The sequence below is a fragment of the Patagioenas fasciata genome, chromosome 9 (genome assembly GCF_037038585.1).
Source record: "Patagioenas fasciata isolate bPatFas1 chromosome 9, bPatFas1.hap1, whole genome shotgun sequence".
Classification (NCBI taxonomy): Eukaryota; Metazoa; Chordata; class Aves; order Columbiformes; family Columbidae; genus Patagioenas; species Patagioenas fasciata.
In genome coordinates this window covers 13,937,101-13,964,644 of record NC_092528.1, presented here as the reverse complement: position 1 = coordinate 13,964,644, position 27,544 = coordinate 13,937,101, and the positions used below count along the sequence as shown (strand labels likewise).

The 27,544-nt window shown below is 41.3% G+C and overlaps 1 protein-coding gene across 18 annotated transcripts in view; it reads left to right on the top strand.

Annotated features, from left to right (window-relative positions):
• The window catches only part of DOCK10 (dedicator of cytokinesis 10), a 154,474-nt gene that overhangs the window by 26,398 nt on the left and 100,532 nt on the right, over positions 1 to 27,544 (top strand). For 2 of the 18 annotated variants that reach the window (XM_071812473.1, XM_071812472.1), the window contains exon 1: positions 20,508 to 20,798. The exons of 14 other annotated variants lie outside the window; for them this stretch is intronic. In XM_071812473.1, the coding sequence (XP_071668574.1) occupies positions 20,697 to 20,798 (102 nt within the window). In that variant the 5' untranslated portion in view covers positions 20,508 to 20,696. Of the gene's footprint in view, positions 1 to 20,507; positions 20,799 to 27,544 lie in introns of those variants that run through there. 2 more of the 18 variants (XM_071812474.1, XM_065844313.2) reach the window with 2 other exon arrangements.

The window sequence follows — 27,544 nt, the reverse complement described above, 5'->3', positions numbered from 1 at the left end:
TGCTCATAGATTTTCTGTCTCTGTCAAAGAGAGCTGAAATATTACTTTATAGGTGAAGCTGTGAGCTACACATAAGCTCTTTATAAAGTAAATGTTCCGTTATTTAATTGCTGGTGAGTTTTGTTACTGTTTGTGAGATAGGCAGCACTGGAGCCAGTAGTGTGGTTATGTTTTATTTCAGACTTGGAATTCCAAACAGCAGACAGCTTAGGAAATGTTTACTAAGTCTGTTCATCATAAAAACAAAAACAAACCCAAAAGCCAAACAAAACAAACCCGCTTTACTTTCACTGAGGATGCAGTTGGAATTTATATCAAGTTATATGCAAATAAACTCCAATATATCTTTGCCGCAAACTGTTTGCAGCAGTAAAATGTTTGCTGGATCACCGCTTTCCGGCTTAGTGAGTTGCCTGCGTTATTTAATGAAGGGGGGCTTGAAAGGCTCTTTGTCTTTGAAAGTAATTTTCTTCCCGAATTAAATTGGATTGTTTTTATTTTGTGGTGAGGATATAATAAGCATTCCAGGATGTTTAGGTTTATCAGGGCACTTGTGTATATCATTTCAGTGGTAGAGAGTTACATGTATAAAAAGTATGTCATGATGAAGTCCAAAGTGCATCCCCCAACACCCCACTATATCACACGGGGCAGTAACTTAGTTGTAAGGGGGTGATGGTAACATCAGAGAATTGAATAGCTGTCATGAGATATAGCAGTAGTGGTTTGAACAGAGCATTGCTGCCCATAGAGAGGTGTATGGTGCAGTCATGGCAACTATGGTAGGTAGGACCTGATCCAAGCAGTGCTTTATGCATCAGTTGAGGCTATTATCCAGTGCATGGGAGAGGCTAATGGTCATAAGGAGGAAGGGGATGGAAAGGGGGTGGATTTCACCATCATCAAGCTGATGTTTAAGCTGCTCTTGCTTTAAAATCCAGTATCTATAAAGCAAACCTTTTTTTTTTTTCTTTTTTTTTTTTTTTCCTCCACTTAAATAAATGACCTCAACAGCATTTAAACAAATAACTGTCTCCTTCCTGGTAGTAATTTCAAGCATAATGAAGTGAGAAGGATCTGGAAGAAACTGCAGGATGTCTGAGCATGGATCACCTGTGCAACTTCCTTCAGTCCGTGTAAGAAAGGGAGAGTCTTGAGTGTCATGGCAGCAAGCACTGTACCAGCCTCCCATACCCAGACACAGTTATCAGCAGCACGAATTGCGGTTCTTTGTGCAGTATATCCTGGGAGAGTGGGGCGCTGAGAGCTACAGCGGAGGTCCCTGGGCTCTCAGAGGTGTGAGGCTTTGCTGTGGTGTGGACAGAACTGTGTCAGCTGTCCATCACCCCACAGAGCTGGGCAGACCCAGAGGAGACACACTGGTCAGATGCTCTGTTACCTGCTGCTAAATGCGAGCTTTCTGGGGTCCCTTCTCTGTCTCAAACACATTCACCCATCACAGGAACGGGGGCTTTATGTTTTCTGCAGCAAGAGTTAATGCACTGGTGTTTGTCCTGTCAAAAGACTGCCCTTCCCCAGGACATCACGGGGTCATTTTCTCACCTTGATTCTGTTGAGAAGAGGAGGATGAGTGGTTCAGCTCTGTCAGGAGGCTGGTGTAGGTGCAGGCAGGTGCTTTGAAGGAAAGGTGCTGGGCAGGGGACGACTCTGGGAAATGATCTTCCCTCACACACCTTTCTCTTCTGGTTGTATATTATTACTGTGCGTCTTTGTTTAGAAGCAGTAAACTACATAAACTATCTAAAATAATTTGTCATTGAACTTTGCAGCTAGGCTTAGTAATGGTGTGGAGACCTGACACAGAGAAGAAAGCACTGCTTCAGAGAACTTCTGTGGCAGAAATGGATGGTTCTGTTTCCACCAGAACACGTTACTTGAAAGAGCAGCATGATAAAGAGAACTGGAGGCTACTGAACCTTAATAAAGTGTGTTATGGTCCTAACAGATTATGTTTTTTTTCCCCTGTATCTGTTGTAGATCATTGGAGTTTATGTCTGGATAATACAGTGGAGACAACTATGTAGACAAGCAAAAGAGTGTTTAGTTCACAGTGTCATTATGCACATGGTGCAGATGCCAGGAGCTAAACTGATCCAAGGAGATTACTGAGTTTTCATGTCTGACGGCAGTGACTGATTGAGATGCACAAAGAAGAGGGGTGAAGCAATCCCCAAATGCAGAGTATCTGAAATACACTGACATGCCTGGGTGCAATCACCAGAGGCTGTTAGCTTTTGTCAGCTGAAGATCTGGCATTTTATCCTTCCATGCATTCAGATGAAATGGTCCTTCTACTTGTAGCCTGTGTGCCACTGACTATATGCTTCCTGCTGAGAGTGTTAGTGTTTGGTATTGATTTCAGGAGATAAACTGTGCCTCCTTTTTGAATGGCTTTTTTAGTGCCCAGGCTCTGCTGCATATTCTTGCAAGTTTGCCATTCCCGTGTGAAACAAAAGTAAAATCTCATTGTTGCCTTTATGTAGAAAGTAATCCTGAGGCAGAGAGAACAGCAGTCTACCTAAAATACTTCCAGTAAGTATACAGCTCTGTAGGATATGCCCTGTTTTCCTTTTTTAATCCCTGAAGGGGAATATTCTTGTAGGATATTCTTCTAGGAATGGTGCCTTTGCCAGTGGCACTCCAGGCAGTAGATGCAGTGGGTACACTTCATGAGAAAGGGAGAGGCCCAAGTACAGCCTCAGCTATTGCTTAACACCTGCCTCCTAACCACTGAATTAAACCTTTAGACTTTACATTTCTAGCATTCACGCCTTGCAGAAAGCGATGTCTTTATTCACAGAAATTATTTTTTCCTCTTCAGTTTAATTAGAAATCTGGTTTTATTCTTGGGCAAGGCAGATTGGTGGTCAGTTTTGGATCTTGGCTGGGTCCACAGCGCAGGGAGAGATGTTAGAAAGACAAAACTGGAAATTCTTCATCAGTTACTGTTGTGTGTCATCTTCTCTTGGACACAGTCCTGGGAGTTGCCAGAGACACACAAAATAAGTATCCAAACAACCTTTAACTAGATGTACAATTTGAATCATGGGTTCAGTGACTCTGCATTTAATAGATCGTCTTGTTTTCTGTATCTTAAGAGTGTGTCTGTAAAAGCTGTTTTTTCAAAATAAGTCAATTAGATGGTGAGGTTTGAGATATTAAAAACCTATGTAGAGTTAATGCAAATGACTGTACATGTTGTTTCTGCAAGGAAAGGGAGATGAGGAAGATGCCTAAGGGAAGAAAATTTAGTACATGAGGTTATGTGGAACTGTTTGGTGTGTGGAGTGGCGGGACTAACATTTAGGATGATGCTTTGCATTTGGAACTTGTACATTGAAAAGAAAGTTGAGCTTTATCTAGTAGGTCATTCTTTGTTTCTTCATGCGATTTATTATGAACCCTGGCAGCTGAGATTTCTGTGGAAGATAAAAGCAAAGTGTGATATTTGAGGATATAATCTTCCTTTCTGCCTTCCCCCTGCCGACCTTCCCTGGCTCTTGGTAACCAACTACACAAAAGCATAGTAAAATTTTTTGCATTTTAAGTAAAATACCATAACTTGAACTGACGTGCTAGCTTGAACACAGCAACAGAGCAAGGTGACAGTGCTATTCTCTTTATTCAGTTTTTCATCTTGGAAAAGAGACAGCTTGCAGAGATTTTTCTTTACTCTTTCCAGTTACAGAAGAAGTAAGAGAACCTCCCTTGTAGCACAGATGCTGGGTGACTGCTCTGCTCCGATGTGCAGATGGGGCTGGGGCACTGCCTGAGCTGCTTCTCAGGTCACTTAGTTTGTGAACAGAATTTTAGTCTTCTAAAAGTAGAAACAATAAAAACATGGCTTTCAGATTTTTTTCCTCATCTAATACTAAAGTTTAACCTAGAATTTTGTTCCTTAAGTTTTGTTGCATGATCTGTGTTAATTTTATTTTTCTAGTTAAAATAATTCAGTGCATTCATTTCCTCATTTGTATGCATTTACCTTCTGAAAATTTGTGCCACATGCAAACGAAGTCCTGTCAATAGATGGCAACTCTAAGAATGGCAAGGTCTCCGACTCATGACTTACTGTTTCCATAGGTGGGAATGTGTCTGTGTGCACTGGAATGAGGAGGACTTGCAGTGGCTCTTGGAGGTTGGCATGAGGCTCAGCTCTGGAAGAGAAGGGTTTTCTCTTCTTCCAGTGTCTTGGAGGAGGGATTGTCTTTGAAAAGCAAGACTATCCAGGGCTGTAATGTTCAAAAGAAATATTCGAAATAGTCAGCTTGTAGCTCAAGTCCGAAGCTTCAATGCGTGATACGTTTTTAACCAACAATAAACAGCTTTGTTTGACCTTAATCAACTTCCTCTTTGGTGCTTAGTCTCAGCAGAAGCAGAAACAGGCCTATGTTTGAATACATGAATAATGTTAGAGGGAAAGTAGTAAGCGATGCACAAAATGCAGTTCTACTTCAGAGCCGTTTTTGCAACTGTTCCTTTTACCTTTAGGACTTCTTTTCCCTCTGTGCCAAATGCCCAGGAGGGCTGCAGGTAAAGGCTGGGGATCACCAGCCCCTTCCTTTCCCTGCTGGTTGCTCCCAGGGGTCTGTGGGGCTGAGCACCCCCAGCAACAGAGCAGCGTGAGAGGGACCATGTCCTTCTATCCTCTTCAGAGCAGGGTTTGCTCTTCTGTGCTGAAAGAAAGTTTGTGTTTTTACCAGTTTATGCAGCAGCTATGGCTCTGGGTGCAGTTTCTTAAATACCGAAGAGAATGAGCCCAAGATGTGGATCTGTTTTCATACTTCAGTGTTGCAGTAATATGTAAAGTATGCATATGGTTGAAAAAGAGATGGCATTTAAAAAAAAAGCCTTTTTCCACTGAGCAAATCTTCTCCATCTGACTTTAGTACTCTGAGCAACAACATTTTCTGTTGCTTTCGCTTCTTATTAGTGTTGTGGCAACATGTGTAGTATGACAATACATTGAATGAAATTATTATGAATCTATTAACCAAATGCCTATGACAGCTTATGAAGAATGTGGACTCAAAACAATACAGTAATGACGGATTAAAAAAAAAAAAATGTACCTGAAAGAGTAGAGTATAAATTAAAGGGGCACGGAAAAGTCTCTCTAAGTAGCAGTCCCTGAGAGTGCTTTGTGAAGGCTTTGTGGTTTTGTGCTTATGACAAAAAAAGTTAGGGTGTATCTTCAAAATGCTTCTTGAGAGATAAGAAAATTGACCTAGAGAAAGGCAAAGTACCCTGATCAAAGCCAAGAAGGCAACGAGAGAAACAAATACAAGAAAGAAAGAACGAAAGAAGGAAAAAAGGCAAAAAGAGCAAACCACTTCAGGTTTTTCAAACTTTGGCCATCTACAGCCACACTGCTTTGCATAATAAGAACATTTATAAACAAATCTATGCACACACATGCTTGATTTGTCACAGTTTTGTCTGCGATGCTCTGTCTGCAGTTCTGCTTGGCTCTAGCTCTGATGGGCTGTAGCAAATGCCAGTTTTCCATGTTTCACTTGGTTGTTTTGCTCTTTAGATTTTCCTACAGAGGAAGGCTGGAGAGTTGAGAAAAAAATCCCAGTGATCTGGCTGGTGTGGGATTTTGGAATTGAGCGAGCTCTGGTTGTAGGAACCGAAAGCTAGTTATATGCTATGGTGCCCTCATATGCCAAATCAGCCATGGGTGCAGATCTTGAATCTATGTTTGTCTGCTTTCCTGTGTTTATCACAGTATTAAATGCTGGAATAAGTTAAAAAGAAAATATAAACCTTGGGTAATAATAAAGAGATGAATATAAATCTAAATGCCAAGTGCTAGGCACAAGATGAACCATCTAGAATAACTAAAATAATATCTTTGGAGTTCTGGAGACATCAAGAAAAAGCTTCGCAATGTATTTCACGCAAAATTTATTAGAGGTATTTTGTTTCATGCTTTTAGTGGACAATGTATCATTGGGCAGAAATATATAAGCATTTTATATATAAGTATATACATATATTTATGTGTATATATATGTGTATTGGTGACCAGCAGTCTCTAGGTCTATTTTCAGAGATGTTCTCTGCTTTTTATGTGCATCTTGTAGTTTTATGAACATCAAATAGTTCCAGACTCATAACTCAGTTCAAATCATTTGATGTTTTGCCTCCCACAGTGAGGCTGTGCAATGGGATATGTGACTGACCCTGGCATTGCCCTGACCAGACTGCGTGGGGAGGTTAGGCTGACAGTTCATATCCACAGAAAGGGGCAGGGATCAGCAGTCTGCCTGCTGCTGTGTCTTGGCTGAGCAGGAAGGATGCACCACGCTGCCCAAGCTCCGATACAAGAGCACATCTCCGTTAGTGGTGTTGCTGTCCATAGTGCACAGGAGAGGGGTTGGGGCAGTGCAGGCAGTTTGTGTGAGCCAGAAGGCTGCAGGAATCTACCTGTGATGCTTCACACTTGCACCCAGCATGTCTCGGGTGTTTGCATTACTAGCAGGTGTGCCTGCAGCTGGAGCCCTGACCTGCACTGTGCACAGCAGCTGGAGCAGAGAGCCTGGGGCTGGGAGGGGAGCAGCAGCCTGGAGGCAGCAGCTCTTGTCATCTTAATGTCTATGTGCTATCCTTGGCACAGGCTCTGGTAGAATGGTTCTCTTCTGCTGAGTATGGTGAGCTGCAATGGAGTCCAAAACCGTACAAAGGAATAGTAAATTAAACTAGTGCTTTCAGGAAATGATACTACTGCCAGTCCTCAGACGTTGCCTCTCACTGACGTTAACTCACTCCTGGCTGCAGCACTGAGAGCCAGGCTAGGCTTTATTTTTCATGCTGTTGTAGGTATAGAATCCTCTGAGTAGAGCTGATGAGGATTTAAATGCATATAGCTGAATCCAGAGTCTATTTCAGGCCCTTGGCTACAAACAGAGGGATATTGATTTAGCCGGGAAACAACTATGCCCTGTAAGAGGTATGCTGAGTTAGGAAGGGAGCCATAAAGAAACTGAGGCCCCTGGAGAACACTGGCCAGCCAAAGTACTGCCAAAGTAAAAGCTGCTGGGACAGGCAAAGCTGGGAGGGAGAGCTGTCGAGGCAAAGGCACTGTGTAAGAGAAGAGTTCAGTGGTAAGAAAGAGAGAAACCAAGTGGAAAATGCCATTTATTCTCATTTTAAATTAATTAGGCACACTGCTGTAAGATTTGATTTTTTCGAGGGCAAGTCACCACTGCTCTACATTGACACATCAAGATATTCTGATACTGCTTTTTCATTCCTCTTTGTTCTTATCAAAAGCTGAGGTTTTGCTTCACAGTGACCATACCTCTCTCTACTATTCTTAATTCCTCCTCCCTTGCCCTCCATCCACCCCTTTCTTCCTAAAGTGGAAAACCATCTTGTGCTTTGACTTCAGAATAAGCGTACTCCAGACCTTTCCTGAGTGGACTGGAAATCTGAATGGAGTGTGACAGAATTGCTCCTGATATTTCTCACTTCCATGAAGCTGCTTCTTTACATCTGTAATCTTAATACACTTGGTCTAAACCCAGTTCAGATAAACCAGAATTACAGTTCAGCACATTTCAGACAAAAGCCTTATGCAAAGTTTCATTGATCATGAGAGACGACGAGTTGTACCTCTGGGCCTTAATCTCCATGCTTCGTATTCATCCATCTATCAGAATAATTTGGTTTTAATGCATGTGGAAAGGCTTTGTTGCTCCATGGCCTCTGTAGCAGTCTCTGGCCAGCGATGGAGGACACAGTGCAACAGGCGTCACGTCACGTAATAGCAGCTGCTGAACCATTCCACCATTAGCTGCCACAGCAAGATAAATCGAGGAATAGATGCTGTCAGTACATCTGTAGTGTAAACTGAAGTGTGATTAATGTGTGCGGTAAAACTTTCTGTGGCTGGCATTGATGATCTTCTCTTTTTCTGTGCATCCCAGGGGGTTTGCCACCTGTAAAAACTCTCAAGGGATATTCTGACTTCTAGATTACATTTCCTGAATCATACAAGGTTTTGACAAGAGCCATCACCACTTTGTGACTATTAGATGGCTACTGCTGCTGTGTGGGTGAATACAGCCTAGTTCCAGGTTGTGATACCTCCTGTAGCTTAAGAGGGACTGGACAAATGCAGGCAAATGGCTTTGATGTTCCCTTAACCAAAAGGCAAAATGCAGGATTTCATTTCTAAGGCTAAGTGGCATTTTGGCATTTTTGAGCCTGTCATCTAGTACTAACTGGCAGCTCTGCTTTTGCGAGTGAAACAAGAAATGAATTATCTGCCAAAGTACTCAAGTAGCTGGGCTCTGGTTCACTGCAGTATTTGTTTCAGGAACACAGCAACAAGCACGGTGTTCTCAGAGCATTTGGAGCTAAGGAAGATGGAGGAGGACAGAGTGTCTAGGAAATACAGGAACAGTTCCTGGTCTTATAGTTTTGAATCACTTCCTTAAATAATTAAGGCTTCCAGCTTAAATTAATGATTGGAGTGAGGAGTAGCACGGTGGGGAAAGAGTGAGGATTCAGCACCAAGAAGCATGTCACATGAATACTGCAGGATATTTTGGGTGACAAGGGTCTGACATCATCCTGGGGTGTTGTTCCTAGTCTAGTCCAGCTGAAGCTGGATCATGTGGTCCCTGATCTTCTACCCTGAGGTGTGGTAGCTGTGTGTACATGCACACATTTCCAGTCAGAACAAAACTGATTCCTTTGTTGTTCTGGGGCTCAATCATTTCGCTTCTGCTAGGACTCTTATTTTAAACTTGGGGAATTTTGTAAATAAATACATTTTATAAAAAAAAAAATACATTTTTCATCCTGTTAATTTAGTGCCTCTTCAGAACAAAATGTTATGTTCTGTCTAAACAGAAAGAATTTGTGTGCAATATCTTCTACAATTGCAGTCTGTTAATAATTATTGCCAATTTGTGGTTAGCTTAACACATAATAGTTTCTCTGTGTGTGGTTTTCAATGAAAAATAGCCATTGTAATGTTTGTCAGGCTTCTTTCTGCCTCAGGGATCACTCTGAATACAGTGTATGGAACCAATTGAATAGAACACTTCATGCCTTTGGTGTTTGTTTTTCCTCACTTCTCATCTGTCAACTGCTGTGCTCATTTTCTTTTCATTAGTTTTGATACTTGCTTGAAGATGAGACAGCCAGATTCAGTTCTTAGTTATATGTGTGCAAATCTAGCAGAATAAGGTTTTGACTCAATGCAGTGAAACGGATCAAAAAGTGTAATTCTGTGCTGCTTGCGTGTTTAGCTCAAAAAAAAAAATTCTGAAGTTAGGGTGAAAAATCTGTGTGGCCTTGATAGATCAACCAGTAGTTAACTATGTAACTAGGATTTTGGGAGTTGAACATCGTGTCATCAATCACCAATTACTTTCTTTGGTGTTTCAATAACGGTTCGGTGTTGCCTTGATGTTTTTCACAGGTTGTGACTTATGTGCTAAAATTGGCTCTTTTACGGGGTAAGCCTTAACAGTGAAGAGATTAATTACTGAAATGTAGATTCCTGGAACCAGATGCTCCACTGTCCTTTTTGAGATGTTTCTTCCATTAGTAAATTCTGTACAAGCATGCATTGCAGCTGTCTCTGTAGGAGATCTGATATTAGTTGGGTTACAGAGGAGGACAAGTTCGTGGGAGAAACGGAGCTTGGAATTTGGCCTGGTTTTTGTCACTGTTAGATGCTTGTGGCTTTAAGGTAAAGAACAAAAGGTGTTCACCTAGCTGATCTGCACTTTGTTCTTTTCATTGTCTTAGCTCTTTTCCTGTCTTTAACCCATTCTCACAAGTGCTTGGGGAGCCTTTTCTCATCTCCCTAGACCTCCCAGAATAAACAACCAGGCATGGAGCATCCACCTGCCAGCTGGTGCTTGTGTCTCCATTTGCTTATTCAGGCGGTGACTCTGTTTTGGCTTCTGCAGTGCTTGCATTCCTCTGGCTATTGACCACTGTTAGCTCTTTGGCTTTAAGCAAGGGCATAGCCCTTGAGGAGGTGCAGTGATTTAACCAGTTATCTAAAAGCTTGTTTGTTGCCAGGAACCTCCGGTTTCTTTGGCCTTATGACCTTGCAGTTGGGTCTCCTTTTATCTTGTAACTGGCCTGTTACGAAAGAAGCCAAGTCCCTCGTTGGCTATCTGCTCCCATGTGTTAGACATGTGCTCCATAGCACAACCTCCAGATGAATGTGAGCAGCAGATATGTGAAAGATACAGCGACAGTAATCCTAACCTTGAATCTGGTACACTCAGTAGGAAACATTTGCTGTTTCTATGCAGACTTTTAATGAATATGTTTTCTAGTATTTAAGATACTATATTTTTTGTTGTTCGTGATTCATCTGATTCTTTGTGATGACTGTTTGCCCCTTCTAGCATCTGATTTTGTTTCTACTGATGATGTATCAAAGACAACCACTGGGGAAGGACTTGTGATCAGCATGTTTGTGCATCGTCACCTGCTTTTGTTCAGAAACCCTCTGACCAAGCAGCTCGGATAGATAGTGTGCTCATTCCTCAAACACTTGTGTAAATACAAAATATTTTAGCAGAATGTATAGAAAATCAGAAAAAACTTATGAACACAGTTTGAACTTGAACAACTATTTGGAAATAATAGAAATGTTTACTAACATATGCTTAATTCTGTTTTTTAGATAGAAAATAAAAGTGAATCCGAGCCTGGAATTGTACCAATATATTTTTGCCTTACTTCTCCAAATCTAATTGAAACTGTAAATATCAGTTAATAAAATGTAGCTCTAAATTGTTTTCACTATGTAAAAAAGCAAGTTCTTGAAGAATGCACGAGAAAAGACCTGCCCAAGTTAAATGTTTGAGAGATGAGCTGACATAAAATTTGTACCAGCTCCCACTGAGAAGTTTCTTTACACAGTATTTTGGAGCTGCCAGAAGCTTTTGCACATACTAAGTGCTTGCCAATTTTCCTTTTTAAAATGAAATCAAAGGCAATTTTAAGTTACATGAGCCTGCAAAAAGAATCTGAATTGGTGGCTAAACATTGATTTTTGTAAAATGCATGCAAAAGACAACTGTATTTCTTGGAAATATTTTCACAAAAGGATTTGCTCTTTGAGTCAGACCATGTCTGCGGTGTTTCAGGCAGAACAAGGAGGTGAGTGAGGAGGAACTGCAGCAAACTGCTTTATTTCCCATCCACATCCTTTTCTGGCACTTGTTTATGCCTGGCTGTAGTGTGTATTTGTGAGAAATCAGAAGTTAACCTCTTAGCTTCTGCTTTCCTGACCAATTCTTTTGTATCCAGCTCAAGTGGTGCTTAGTAGGAGTCAGTATGTTCTAGCTACAGTAAGAGGGAATTTTCTGGACTTTCCAGAATTTCCAAATTAAAAAACCCCAAACAGAATTTCCAAATTAAAAAAAAAACTCTTGGCACAGTGTAAGTTTGTCGATGACCAGTTTAGGATTGATGATAAGGCAGGAGGAATTACTGTGATTCAGCTCTCTGTCTTGCAGAGGCTGGGACCTGGAAACTTAGACCAGCTCTACTGTGTTAAGAATGACGTAGTTTTGGTCTTGCTTTCCTGCTTACTGAGAAATCATAAATAAATATTGCATTTTTATTTGTCCTTGGATAGCAGTTCCATAGCAGCTTCTTGGGAGGGCTTTAATACCTTGTACAATTCAAAACAGAGTTACTGGAACTGGAAAATTGGAGAGAAAAGTGAGGAGGATCAGCAAAGTTAGTCTTGGACTGGCCTGAAAAATAACTCTGAAGGGGTACAGTGGGTGTCAAAAATTGACTAGGGTCAGAGACAGATAAACTTTGCTTGCAGTGTCTTCTCTCCACAAGAGAATTAGGGAATCATCAAATGAAACAAATAGGGGCAAATTTGGTGGAAAAAAAAAATCACAGAATGAATGTTAAACATTGTGGCACAGAAATCCAGTTTTAGCATCTATAGTGTCTGTGTAGATTGAAAGAATGACTAGAAAAATTCATGAGAGAAAGGTCTTTTGAGAACTAGTAAATATGCAGGTGCTGGGAACCTGCATGAATAGGAATTGGAAGAGTATTCAGGAGAAATATTATTATACTATTTTCTCTACTTTTACCTAAAATTTGTAGATTCTCACAGGTGCAGAAATCTCAGTTAGATGAACTTCCATCCTACCCAGTATGACTATGCTTACATAAACAGGAATTTAGTGTGATATCCAGCTGAACATCCAGTACTTTGCTGCTGAAATAGTATTGTACTTGGCATTGTCTTGCCTCTTACGCATGCGGGTATGTCAGCTTGATTGACTCTAATCCCAGGAATTATTTTGCATTGTTGCAGGTTATGGTCCCTGTGCACGGGCCCACATTGCGAGTGATCTGGTGCGCGGAGCCGGGTCTGCATATCAGGATCCGCAGCAGGCGGCTGGGTTGTCCTTGCTGGGAGGTTGGGGTAGCTGAGGGAGGAGAACTTGCTGGATTACATTTCTTTTTTTTGCCAAGGTTGGCGTTATATTTCGTTTTAATAACTTTACACAGGCTTTTACAAACTGTAGGGCTCACTCTGGGTTCCTAATCACTGCCAGTTTGGTGTCTGTTTAGAGGTTTTTTGCCTTATTTTGATAATCTGAAGGCTGCATGTTTGTTATAAGTCTCAATTAGGATTAGCAGTTTTTAATTAAGAAATTAAAAACAAAACCTGGAAAAGTGAAACGATTCTCCAGGTGTACAGGAAGGTATGTCAGAGTAAGAAATACCATATCAGGTGTTGGCACTATCTGTTAGACTACATTGTTTTCCTGTGTTCTGAGAGATCAGTAAGAGAAGGGGAATGTTAAAAGCGTGCAAGTTGTCTCTTTCTGTTTTCCACATACCAAACTTAACGAATGTAAATCTGACTTCCAGAGTTTTATCTTTCAGTCTCTTTTTTTGCTAAAATAAGAAAATAATCTTGCATATCAGCTTTTGAAATTTGTGTGCCTTTTCTCTCTTCCAAAATGCCATTATTTAGCTTTCAGTTGTAGGATCCAAATGATGAATTATTATATGCAGTTGTTTTCTTAATTGCTTAAGATACCCACAGGTGCTAGAAGAGGGTTACAGGAATTTGTAACATTGAATATATGTTACAAGTATGTGATGTCAAACACAATAATGGTCATACAATCAGCTTGCACACATATGGAGGGGAGTGTATTTTAGTCCTTAGAAAAAATAATGAAGAGAATTCTAGGGTACTTTATATCAATATTATGGCATTGTAGATGTTAATTGTGACCTTGAGTAAATAAGTGAGTTGCCTGACCTCCTTTTGCTTCAGTTATTCCAGCTGGAAATTTGGGTGAAAATGTGGCTTCTCTTTATAAACCAGATGTTGTCTGCTCTGAGTTTTTCTTGGTAAGAAAAAGAAAAATAATTTCAGCAATGTAGCGTAGGCATGAATAGCCAGTATTAGAATTACAATCAGAAAAGCGTGCAGCGGAAGCCAAAATCACAGCAGCATTGACATGTCTGGAGATAGTAAATTTAGACGATTTAATTATTTAATTGCCTTTTATGGTCTTTCATCAGTATGTGTTTTGTTATCAGGGGCTAATTCCAGTCCAAGTAGATGAGAACAGAAGGGTAATGTTTGTTTGAAATTTCCCAATAGATCAAACTAAAGAAGAAATTAAAGTAATTGCATATTTCACTTTTATATGTATCAGCAGGACTACATGGCTAATGGAAAGTTTATTCTCCTAACCTGATTGCTGTTGCAAGAAGCAGCATTTTGTTTGCTAAAGAGAATAAGTACAGCCCTATTTCTATCTGATCTGTGCAAAGATACCCGACCAGGAGTCAGTGCCAGCTGTGCTGTACCGAGTCTGCAGCTCCGCAGTGCCACAGGGACCCTCGCACTTGCCAAGAGGAGCAGTGGGCAGCACCACGCATGGTACCAGCACCCCCTCTCTTCTTGCTACCCCGTGGCCGTGTTCTCCAGGTGGTGGGTGAGGTAGACAAGGAACAGCTGCATGAGTGAGATCCACAATACTAGTTTTCTGTAACTGATGCTGTTTGAACACAGCTCGAGGCCATTGGGGTTGCATCAACAGGTTCTTCCCTGTCTACTGGCAAGGGAATGTATTTTATTGTTGCCAGGTGCCCATGAGTTTCCAGCTTGGAAAGCTGCTGAGATGATACTGCTGTTGCATCTATGTTCCTGTGGGGTTAGCTGGTAGAAACATGACTGTGAGAAGGTGTGTGCAGGTGGAGCAATGTTCCCAGGTGGTGAGAGAGGGAGAGACTGCTGCCGGCTCAGCTCAGCCTGCTTCCCAGATGGGAGACCAGCAAGACATTTTGTAGGAGCTGTAATATCAGGAAAGGGCTAGTAAGTGGCTTTTGGAGCGTCGTCTTTATCAGCAAACTCTTGTGGGTGCTTACAAGGCCATTTTGAGGTGATGAAATATAAATGTGCTGTAAGGGCCCTTGGGGTGCTGTGCATGAGATCAGGTTGGGAGATGCCAAACTGCCCTCCCCTAGGTCTTATCAACCCTCCAGGGATACTTTCAGCCACAGATGAATCTTATCAGCTCTGGCAATGCACAAGAAGTCTGGCAAATGCAGCCCATGGAGGGCTCCTGACACCACCAGCTCAACTAAGAGGGTGTGTTTTAGGACAAGTACAGTGGCTGCTTGCGGATTTATTCTGCCTGAGTGCACCAATATCTGGGGCATGAAGTTCAGGTGAAGGCACAGAGGAAGGAATAGCTGAGATCAGCGTGCCGTCAGGCTGGAGGGGAAAGAAATGGGTTGACACAGGTGGAGTCACCGACATCGGGGGCTGTTGTCCGGAAAGGTCTGTTAGCAGAGCTCTGACAAATATAAGGGGCTTATTTTCAGGGGTATTTATGCAGGGACATTGTTGCTTTGTCTTGGAGAGCTCACGTTGTGTGCTGATGTCGTCTTTACCATGATGGATTCCCAGCCCTTTGCCTGGTGAGAACTAGCTGTGTGGATTTGTAGGTGAAATGCAAGCAGCAGCTATTCTAATGACTTCACACATGGTTTGTATGCAAACCTTGATGTTTCAGCTTGAGTTGTTAGACCGTAAGTGGAGTCACATTTCTCAAAATAAAAACATAATTTGCTTCCAGTTGATTCAATACCAGAGTGACTTTGCAAAAGGTTGCTTCATATGTAGTTTTTCCTACCTAAATTGTTTTGCCTTTTGTCTATTTTGATTTCATATTTTTACCCTCTTTAATAAAAACAAACAAAAAACCCCAAACAAAACAAAAAAGTGTCAAAGCATAGACCAATACTGAACATTTAATTCCAAAAGACCATCCCTTCTTCATCTCCCCGCACCAGTCACTGATGACAAAGGTACTAGGATGGAGGTGACTGGGGCTATCTGTGTTATCTGGTGGCTGTGCTCTGTTTCTGCTCCCAGTGTAGTGATCTCCCTCATAAAGCTCTCAGAAAGTGCAGTTTTTACATGCACTCACAAAGCACTGCAGAACACACTGTTCCTGATGCCTGAAAGATCCAGATAGGACCAACATGTGTTGTACAGTCATTGACACCTCAGTTCTAGTGTCTCAGTCCCTTTAGTAGATTTTAGGCAATCATATCTGAAAATATACGCAGTGTTTTGCCACTCACAACGACCAGTTTCCTGACAAGCACTCTGGCCATAGAAAGGGTGGCAAATTGTATTTTATACAGTTTGCTTTGTCCAAGCGCATAACTGACTTGTAGCAGTGTTGCTGTGCCTCATGGTTTGGGTTGTGACAGACAGGGATGGTGGGTTTGCTGGAGAACTGGCATTGAAGACCAGGTGAGGAATATCACAGAATGTCAGGGATTGAAAGGGACCTCGAAAGATCATCCAGTCCAATCCCCCTGCCGGAGCAGGAACACCTAGATGAGGTTACACATGAAGGTGTCCAGGTGGCTTTTGAATGTCTCCGAAAAAGGAGACTCCTCAACCTCCCTGGGCAGCCTGTTCCAGTATCTGTCACCCTCACTGAGAAGAAGTTTCTTCTCAAATTTAAGTGGAACCTCTTGTGTTCCAGTTTTGTACCCATTACCCCTTGTCCTACCACTGGCTGTCACCGAGAAGAGCCTGGCTCCATCCTCATGACACTCACCTTTTATATATTTGTAAACATTAATGAGATCACCCCTCAGTCTCCTCTTCTCCAAACTAAAGAGACCCAACTCCCTCAGCCTTTCCTCATAAGGGAGATGCTCCACTCCCTTAATGATCTATAAAAAGCAGCACTAGTATGTATTAATGTAGCTTAGCTACTGGCACTGCCTGCGTGGTATGGGATATTAACTCTGTTGAGTATACCAGCGAGTTCTCCAGATTTTTTGACTTCTGCATCCTGTGTCCATAATGTGGGATAGAAAAGGCTGGAAGGCTATGTAAAGTAATTTTTTAGAATAAATAGAAACATGAAAATATTAAAACTTAAAAAAAAAAAAAAAAAAAAAGAAAAAGTTGGCCCTTGGTGACTCTCTCCAGAGTGCTATATTTTTTGTTCTTCTCCGCAGTACCTGAGCTGCCTGCTGGCCATGTGCTGAAGCCATGGTTGTAAAGTGCAGACGTGTTTCTGTTTCTGCTTCAAGGGCAGGTTGTTTGGCATGGCTGCCACCCTTCTGTTTTTTCTTCAACATCTTCATCGCTGTGTTTCTACCAGGAACTCTGACATACTGGAAATGCCACAAGCCATTCAAGGGAGGTAGGCAGATGTCTCATCTGCACTCTGCTAAGTGGTGAAACATTAAGTTTCTCAGCCAAATTTCACAGTGCTGGTCTGCATTGCAGAGGCTTCCTGAATGGTGGTGTCACTGCTATCATGGTGGTCTTAGTTTAAAAATTAAGCAAGTTTTGTTATGAGAGGTTTGTTTTTCATTTCAGAATAGGCGCAGTACAAGGTTGAGGCAGCTTGTTCCAGCAAAAGGAGTTTTCTTAATTGAACTATCTTTCTCAAATCTCAATCTGTTAAACAAAAGGCCTGAGCCAGGATTAAGTGCATAATGACTATAGATGTGCAGTTATTTATATATATATGCTCATAAGTCAAGACTGTTTTTGGCTTGCACTTTGTTCTTACGTGTCAACATTGCTCCCAGACAGAAGTCCTGAGCTGAAGGGAAGCATTAATTCCCTGAAACTTGCTATGAATTGGATTTTTGCATGTGATTTCCCTCCCTCCCCCCTTGAATAGGATAAATAAATAAATTATTTTTTAAAAAAGCCAGTGTGGCTAACTGAAGTTTCACTTTTGAATCCTTCTGGATGGGAGGTGGTAGATTACATTATATTAGAAGGAGAGTATAGTGAATTCAGTATTTGCTACACAGCAACTCAAATATTTAGCCTGTTTGGGAGTGGTTTTTATGTTAGCTGGAGATACAAAAATTCAGTCCCTAAAGCATGTATCTTTATAGTACTACTAGCAAAGCACTAGTGAAATTCATTTTCCAATGATTGCACAACATACTGTAGCAGTGGATTAGTTTTGTCCAGCAGTACATTTTTATATATTGCTGTATATCATAATTTCAAACTGAAGGCAATGAAGCATGGCAGTGACTAGATTTAAGAGGAAAATAAATTAAGTTGGACAGAAGCTGTAGAAGAAATGTAGGAAAATAGAATTAAAAAGTTATTAAAAAAAACTCGTGTCCCCTATCAGACAACTGAATGCTAGTGGCTCTGAAGCAAAGGGAATGCGTTAGCTATTCCTTAACAGTAGAGATATCAAATGTTAATATTTTTCCTTTCTAGATATTAGATATTCTAAATGTTAGGAACAGATGGAAATGTTCAGCAAAGATAGCAGAGCAGGGGGCAAACACTGAATTCACCACCGTACGTATTTTGTCATTTTTTGAAGTGCTTCAACATCATTATTTTGACTAGATGAATCTGATACAGCAGTTCACATACCTGTCACCACATACCTGTTTTCTTGGGATAACCTGGGGTATGGATAATACTTCTCACCTTATATGTGCTAGTTCTGAATTCAAAATCAGTGCAGAAGCTTTATTCCTAACCAATTTTATGATCGTCTTAAAGTACCTGATATCTTTGATCAAAGAGATGGAGAAGTCTGAGGAAAAATTAGGAAATCTTTTGCAGTCACACTGATGGTAATGAAGTTTGCTTCATACTTCTGCCACAGAACAAAGCATGATTAGACATTTGACTGGTGATGTCAACTTGTGTTCAGAACAGATCTAAGCATGTGGAATCTTTATTTGCAGGTTTTTTTACTATTAGTTCTGTTTATATCTCTGTGTGAATGTTCTAGCTTATTAGTTATTTCATTGCTTCAACCTGTTAATGCCTTGGTGTTGAGAAAATATAATGCTTGGTACTTTTTGGATTGAGTCTGAAAAACTGGCTGTCAGAGATATGGAAATAAATGAAGTTTAATAATATTAGGAATGAAAATCCTTTGGACAGAAGATACTCAGTGGAGTAAATTGGATAAAGACCAGCTGGAAACTTGAACCCAGTTCATTTTTTGTGTTGTTTGGGAGTAACATGAGTTCATCAGAGTTTCAGGAAGCAGTGATGACCTTATCTGGGTGGAAGGGACGCCCTGGAAGGGCTCCGTGGTGCTGCTGGAGGCAGGGAGCTGGGAGAGGGCCTTGGCCAGGGAAGATGGAGCTCAGCTCGTTCTGTGTGACCAATACAGAAAGGAGTCGATAAGCAAAGGAGCCTCTAAGAGGAACTGATATCTGCTTAGAGTTAAGCCAGCTGAGCTGATGGATCCAGCATTAAGTTGAAATTCTGGCAAGGACCTCTTGTCTTGGCAGCTGCCTTCACCGTGTTATGTGAGAGGCACTTGGGACTCGGTGTAGATAACGTGGTGTTTTGAGAGAAAACAAGGGTGATTCCAACTTGCTTAATGTTGCAGTGCTATATTGGTAGCCACTTGAAATATCTGCATACCTTGGCAAGGGGTTTCTGTTGTCTTTTCTGGTTTTGAGTGCCAGACACAGATGCTTTTCACTGTTAAGTAGGAGTACAGTGAAATCTGTCTTGAGCATTCTTACGGCAGGCTGGTAACACTCAGTTTAAAGGAGGTGATCTTCTCAAAGACAAGGCTAAATGGCGAAGATAATGATGAGATATTTTTTTAACTCATGAAGTTGCACTATGTTTCAACTCTGGAAGGCGAAGGCAAACTAATCAGACCAGTGTGTTGGTTTGTAGTGTTCAGGTCAGACACGCTGGGCTTGGTGTGACTACTCTCCCGGCATGGAAATGCTGCATGTGGAACAACCATGTGGAAATGCTGCAGAGGTTTGTTACTTTGGATCATATGTTACCAATGCTGCAAAATGTGTGAAAGAGTTCACATTTGGTGGAAAGGAAAAAAAATGGCACTCAGGGTAAAGTTGCAGATCTCAGATTGTTTAACTGAAATAAGTTGTGAAAAAGATGCTTATTGTCCAATTTGCAAAATATGCAGGATGAAAAAAGCAGGAAAACTATCAATTTTCCTTTGTTATACACATTAAGTAAAAATAAAAAAAAAAAAAAAAATAATGCCTGCTACATAAAGATGATGTGCATAGGGGAATGCAGCTTTGCTGCTGCGGCAGGATGAACCCTTAGCTGGAACAGAGGAGAAGAGAAGGATCTGTGTGTGTGTATGCACATGTGTGGGCACTGAGGGCATTTGTTCAGTTTTAAAAGACCTTTGTGCCCTGCCAGCCTTCAGACAGCTGAGCATTGAGCAAGTCTTCTACCTTAATTAGAACCAGTTTGACTGTCTGTATTACTGCTCTGATTGCCTCTGAGGCACTGAGTGAGGGGCTCCTGACCTGCCAGGGAGCTGCTGTGGTTGCACCCATGTGGGGCAGTGGACCTGCTGTGGCATCTGGGGAACAGGCTTGGACTGGCAACTTTACTCTCACCTGAAGTAGGAGCAGGGTTGATTTTTCTTAGCTGGCAGGTGACAAGCACTTCTAAACCCAGGATTTACAAGCCAAAATGTATTTTGGGTACTAGCATATAAGTGTATCTCTTTTTTCCTTTTTATAACTGTCTGCAGATTTAGGAATTTGCAGAGTGCTTCCTCTTACTGATGTTTTACACCACTTTGAAAGGGGAACTGTTACCTTGGTCCAAAAGTGGAGATGATTCTGGGCCCCAGCAGCACGAACCTGTTGCTGTGTGCTCTGTGGTTGAAGTCTGCAACCAGGGGCTCGGAGGAGGTGGTTGTTGTGTGAATGCCTTTTTTTTAGCTTGCAGACATATGTGCACATGAAGTAAGAGTGCAGCCGTTTTGGCTTTTGAATCGAGGAGAGTGGTGAGGAGAAAGGATGTAATGGGGTTTGAGTCAAAGATAGATGTTCAGCTGCAAGCATTTTTTTCTACAACTTCCTATTTTGATTTGCATTAGGGGTGGGGGCTGGGTGTATTTATGGTTTAATGAGACACTCTCGCCTGAATAGCAGAATATTATTCACAGGAAGAAATGAGTTATTGCTGGTTTTCTTCTTCTTTCTGTTCAGTTACTGTGGATACAGCATGTAAGTTTTAGACCTACTTCCCCCTTGAACAGTATACGCAGTTTACAGTTGTTATGCTGAAGCTGCTGAAGGAAGGAGATTAATGGAGCATGGTTTTTAAGAGAGGTTTGTTTGCTGCTTGAATTCCTACGGATATAATGAGCTTTCGCGCCAGATTCAGGAGGGAGCCCAGTGAACTGTGGAGGAAGAGAAGGACCGTAAGGCGAGTGAATCAAGGAGAAATTCACAGATTAAGCTGTGTGAGTATGCACTCCTTCTTCCATCTTTTCTACAAGATTGCTAAGAAATTACAGGTCAAACACTCTTCAGACTACAGCTTAGAGAGAGTATGATTTTTTTCCTTGGTGTGTACGTAGGATGTAGGATTGATTGTGTCTTGTCAATCTGTATGATGAGGTGCTGAACGCTGGAGAATGATTACTGAAGTCTGAGACTGAAGCACAGGGAGTTCAGGAGTTTATAGAACCCAAGTGCATTAGGGAAACTCTTGTATAGTATCATGTCGGCCAGACGTGTACTGATAGCAGCATCAGCTGAAAGCCTCTCTGGCGCCCGGTAACGTGTGCTTGGTAGTTCCATGAAAATCCATAATGCTGCTTCTGGAGTAGAAAGTTGCTCTCTGCTATTTCAAATCTCACAGTCTGCTCTGGGCAATTTATGCCTCTCAAAGCCAGGAGGAGAAAGTCTCTGTCCTCCTGCAGTGCAGGGAGCAAATGGAGAAAGCTCCAGAGCCCTTGGTGGGAAGCTGGAGTGAGGTTCTGCTGAACGAGGTCGATGGCAGCTTTGCCAGTGATGGCTTTGGGCCAGGACTTCACCTCCCGAAACTCCACAGTGTGACATTGGGCAGCTCACATTAACTGTGTTGTGCCTCTGTTTCCTAACCGAAGTTGAAACTGCAGGCAACTTTATGTGAAATTCTTGGAGCCTTCTGTTGAGAAGCCTTAGGTCACTACTGGTTTTCAGTGTATTCTCTTAACTTGATACATTAGATGTCCAACATTAGGTGGCTTCCCCGGGAATGATTTCCAGACAGTGGATCTTTTTCTTTATGGCAAGAGGCATTTGGATTTCTTCTGGAGTTTTGTGTATCGAATTACAAGCTGTGTTTGTGTGTACATGATGGAGGAGGCTCTTTGGAGGCTACTCTGCATGTCCAGTGTAACAAAGACTCAATGATAACAGACCAAAGAAGATTATTCACATTAACTTTTTTAAAGAAGAAGGAAAAGAACTTTGCAGTTTTAACACTTGGTCACAGATTAAGATGCTTTGTGATTCATCTAGTAGTGTGTTTGGATGTTGCTTGTGACTAACTGCAATTTTGGATAGATATTTTATATGGAAATGGATCTTTTTGAGAAGGCTACTTTACAGCATAGTTCCTGGTGTCCTGACCTGTTCGCTCGCAGTCAAAGATACCAAGCTTAAGCTTTGTGGTCTTGGGTCCCAAGAATGAATGCTGGTGGTGCTGGTGAAAGCATCTAACCCTGGCAGTTCACAAGACTTTGGTAGGAGGTAGGCACTGCTGCTTGACTTACCCTCTTAAATCCTGGTTAGGAGGGATTTTTGTCATTATCATACAAATCCTGACTATATGTGAAAAGTGCTCACCAGAAGTGGTTGAAACCTTACAGGGAACTATGGCTGGAAAGAAAACTGAGCCCAAATAGTAACAATAAATCAGTAGTCTGCCTGCAGATAAAGAGGAATATACTCCTCCTTTTTTGCCTATATCATCAGATAACAGGAGCTGAGAGTCTCTTCAATTTATTGGTGCCAAAGAACCCTCAAATTGTTGGGGTATCCAAGCATCATTAAGATGTACCATACTCTGACCGAAGAGTTAGAGTGCTTGTAACCATGTACCTGTTGCCTCTGATTAGAAATAGGCAATGTGCTGGTTTTGTCAGAGGCTTGTGGTTCACGCTGCACTTCCTGTGAAGCAGCTGGCTGCAAGGGCATAACTCAGGTTTTTAGGGGTATCTATTCTGATTTCTGTTCTTTTCAGACATGGAATAGATTAAGATGGGGTCACTGTGTCACGTTATTCTGTAAGGGTATTTCTCAAGAATTTGTTTAGCCCTTAGGAAACACAGGCACACTTGGCTTTACTTTTGTGGCTTGTGACCTGTGTCTTTCTACCCGATATTTCATAATTGGAGCATGTTAAATCTTTGGCCTATGGGCACTTTTTGCCATCAACTGGGAGCCAATCTCTCCTTTGTGCATCAGTCCTCTCCACCTCTGTTACTGTAGATTTCAAAGTGGAGTTGGCTCCCACAGAAGCTGTAAAGGCTTTTGGATACAGGGACCTTATTCAAAGAGTGTATTTCTTGATATACTACATTTAGACCTGTGTTTTCTGTAGGTGGACTTGTATTATTTGCTGGAAACTCCCTTTTTTTTTTTTTTTTAATTTGATAAGACTAATTATGATCTGATTAGTTTTAATTGATTGTAGGTTTTTAATTGAGCTCAGTGTGGTTGACCAGAATTTGCTCTCATTTATGTTGCATGTGTGTAAATGACTGGACAGCTGGATGATTGATTGGGAGGGTAGTTGATGTCAGGGAAATTATTATAATCTTAACATCATTGTCAGAGCTGAGTTTATAATGGTCATGTATAGATGATTTTACAGATAAAGTCTCTGTGGAAATATTTAAAATTATTTACTCAGATATGTAGCATGAATAATATCTATAACTCATTGAGAGGTAACCATAGTGTAGGTAGAAAGAGGAAGATATTCACTGAATGAAATGAAGCAGAACAGTATATATGAGATTTGCCCTATGGGACAGTGACTTATTACTAAATACTCTCTAGAAGTCAAATGGTATTTTTGAAAAGTTTATTTAGAGCTAATGTGAACATTTTTGTGAGTTGTTTTTGCTTCAGGGGCTTCTGAAGTGGCTGAGCCCCTTTCAAAAAAATTGTTTACTCTGTCTATGGATCTAGAACTTCATACATCTAAATTTTAGTATTTACATGAGAATGTTTCCTTATGTGCTGTGTTGCAACTTCATCAGACTTTAAATAGTGATTAAAGTCTCTAACATCAGAGCATGACCTAATGAACTGCCTTTAGAGTTTTCCCTTCAGTCCTTAAGAAGAAATCTCCTATGTTCTCTAAAAATAAAGTCTACTAAAAAGAAGCCTTTGTTTTCCAAGTAAATGAAAATGTTTTTAAAGGCAATTCTGTGCCGTGCATGGTATTATGTAAAATATGCCCCTGTTTTAGCAGCAGGTTTGTGTGAGATGAGCTGGGCAGGGTGGCCGTGGGCAGGTTGCTCCATCTCCTGTATTCATCCAGCCTGCACAAACGGAGGGGGCTAGTTTGGTCTGATCTTGTCGCTATAACCAGTTCTATTATAGCTGGATAGATGCTGTAGGTGTCAGAGCTGGGTTTCTACCTTTGCCACGTAAGGGCAAAAATTTGGCGTAACTTTTATTAATGTAGGTTTTCCTTAGACTACAATGACTCTATGTACGTGAAGTTGTGTATATATCTGTGTATACACAGAGTCAGAAGTGCTGTTTACATTAGCAGCAAGTGCTGTATACATAACTTTGTTCTGGAAGCTTAAAAGCTCTGATCAAATCCACTACGTGCAGGTTGCAAGATGGTTTTGTTAATGTTCCTGTTGGTGATCGTGAATCTGCCCCCCCTGAGACCGTGCTAGAAAGAGTGAACATGAAGCAAAGAGTATTCACAGAAAGGTTGAACCCAGTTCAGTCCAGCGACCCCTTTGTGGTCTCCAGGGCAGGACAATCCACTTCTCCTTCCCTGGGGTAAAGTGATCGCCAAGGAGGCAAGTGGCCAGTGGACACCTCCAGCTCTGCGTCAGCAGGTCCTCTGCGCTCCCCCACAGCTCCCATCCCGTCTCCCCAACCCCCTTCCAGTGCATCCCACCTCTCTATTCATGTCTGTACAAGGATGAGTGAATTGCATCTTTGGCTTTTGCTTGCTTTCTTTATGAATAAATTCAGAGCAGTAGCTTTAAAGAAAAGCTTTTGTTGCCATAACTGCACTTTTTTCTTTTCTGGCTAAGGTCAGGTAAGGCAAGTGAAGTGGCTGAGTTTCGCTAGGTTAGAGGTCTGTGTAAATTGAACTTAAAAAGATCCCCTTAAGATACTTTACAAGACTTTCTTGTTTTTCCCCTGAAGTGACCTATGGGCAAATATTTAGTCTAGGCTTCAGAAGCACTCACTATTTAGAAGCTTGTTATTTTTGACATTTTGAAAAGCCAATATGAGAAATTTATTTTAAAAACGTAAAAGTTTCTTTAGAGGTCTTGTTGTCAGTGGCAGGATAATGCTGATTTTAGCAATTTTCTGATTAAAACAAATTTGTTTCTCTCTTTCCTAAAAAGGTTTTCCAGCTGCTGCATAAACACAGTGAAGTTGTTTTCTTGTTACCTTGAATATTTTGCAGACTATATTGGTAGTTTTCTCTACTGTCTAAAATGGCAATGCTAGTCATTGAAGATGCAGATGCATACATGCCCATGCATATACGTTCCAGATTCAGAAAGCACCTCAGCGAGGCTATGATGCTGGGTCTATAATCATGGTTGAGAAACAGAATTCAGGAAACACTTATGACTAAGTTGAGCGTAGTATGAAGCATCCCTTCCCTGCCCCCAGCTTGGATGTTTTGCTGAACCAACCGTCCCATATGGCTTGCAAGTTTTAACATGAATGAGATAGTTTTATGAGATCTACTGTTTTCGAAATTCATAATGAAAGAAACGATAAATTCTAACTTGAGAAATAAAAGGTGATAGAAAGAGTAAGTCACTCCCAGTTGCCTGAGAACAGATCTCTGTGGTTTGAGTAATTTTAACCCATCGTTGGTCAGCTTGCTGGAGAAGTTACGTGTCTGTGTGCCGCTGAAGTCTCTGATGGCTGCACCTGACCCATCAGTTAAAATGAAAGTCATCTGAGTTAGCTTATCCAGATGAGAGGTGTTTCCATTTTTCAAATATTTAACACGCTGAATTCTCTTCGAGTAACTTTTAAAGCTGGAAAATATGCAAAGTAGATGTTTATAGGTTTTGATCCACAAAACAATGGTAATTTCCAATGTGAGCAATTAGGATTCATCCCATCCCAGCTGTATTTGTACAGAGTAAGTCTCATTTAGTCAAGCCATTCCCTTGTTGGTGTCAATCGGAATTTTCTTTGTGTAAATAGGTTTTAATGAAATAAAATGAAATTTTACTTTCTGTATTCCCAGCAGGATCTTCCAAATGTGTCCTTGCTTTTGTACTCTTCAAGCGGATAGGTACTGTAGCATTTTGGACTCTAAATTCTGAATCACTAGGAATTTGGGAGTTTGAATCCTTTTTGTAATTCTTTGCAATTTTCTCTGTAACAGAATCTTGTGGGAACTGGCAATCCCCTTAATGAAATTTATTGGCATGTCGGCTTCACTGCTGACACTAAAGAGTGCATCACTTGTGCTGTGTGGCCCTGAAAGACTGGCTGGATTCTTTCCAAGTGCAATTCTCCAAGGTTTACTGAAAGACATGACAAATTAAACATTTTGGACCTGACAAGTGAATGTGTTTTAGGGTAAAAGGGAGGGGATTTCACAGGAAATTTTGTTTGTACCACTAATTTTAATACATTTGTTGACTATGGATCACATACTGAGCCAAATGTAGCCTTTGTAATGTGGTGAGAGGGTTTGTTGTCTGTAAATAGACAAATACCAGATGAGGCAATTGTAAAAATGGTGAGATCTGAAATAAAAGGAGGGACCATCTTCCTGCTGGTCCTTACTGTGCTTCCCTTTTCTTTCCGGAATACCTTTTGCAGATCCCGAATTCCCTCATTTGTGCTTGAAAAGCAAAACTTATTTTCCTCAAAGAAAACACATAGCACGATGTGGAGTGCACTGAGAGCGGAGAGAGGGGCAGGCCTGCAGCAGGGGGAGCATTCTGGGTTGATGAGACCTGTTCCTTCCAGCACAGTTGTGTGTGGGTGCTGGGGACACCATGACCCGCGGCGCTGCGCTGCCTCTGCTCACCAGGTACAGGTGCTGCCCGGGGGTCACCTGGCTGCTCACCTGTCACCACAGCTTGGGGGGAAGAGATGTGCCCAGTGCAGATACCCTTCCCATGGAAACAACCCTGGGCATCAAAGTGCTGTACTGCCTAATGGTGAGCAGAGATGTACACTGGTCCTACAAAAAAAAAGCACAAGTCTTCGTGACTCCATAAAAAGCAAATGGTTTTCAGGCTTGAATGTTCAGGCATCCGTAGCCAGCACGCCTTGGAGCTGCTGGGCACTCTGTGTTGCCAGCATGTCTGAAGAGAGGGTTAAATTCAGCCTTTATGCTACACGTCCTCCAAGAGTCATGGAGTCCCAACTGTTCTTTAGCTTCAGTTTGGATGGACTCAGCAAAGAAATATTTCATTTAAATTGGCCCACCCTGATTAAATAAGATTAACTACATATATAAACCACATTAAAAAGTCACGTATTAGGCCAACAACAGTATTTAACTGAGGAAAGGAAAGGAAGAACAGGAAGTGTGAGAAGCACTTCACATTGATGTCATCCTAGAAAGTAATTTAATTTGCTATTGTGAGTTTTAGTAAGATTGGGCTTGGTTAACAGTGTTATTGAGAAGCCTGTAAAAAATTAAGGAAGGTGGTGGTGATGCTATTATTTCAGTAAGTGGCCCTTTCTTTTCTAAGTCAGTCCATTTCAGTGTTTCAAATATATGCTAGAATGAATTGTAATTTTAGACCAGCCGTAGCTTGGATGAAACACAAAATCAGAGTTCTGCTTGATCTTGACCAATCTGGCCATCACAATTCTTTTGACGCTTTTTATGAACGTGCAGTGTATCCTTCTGTCATGAAGGTATTTTACTCCAGGTCACTGCAGTCCATCAATTTAAATTCTTTCTGTGTATCTGTCTCTTTAATTTTCTTCTTCCTGGCATGGGGAAGAGAAGAAATTCATTTAA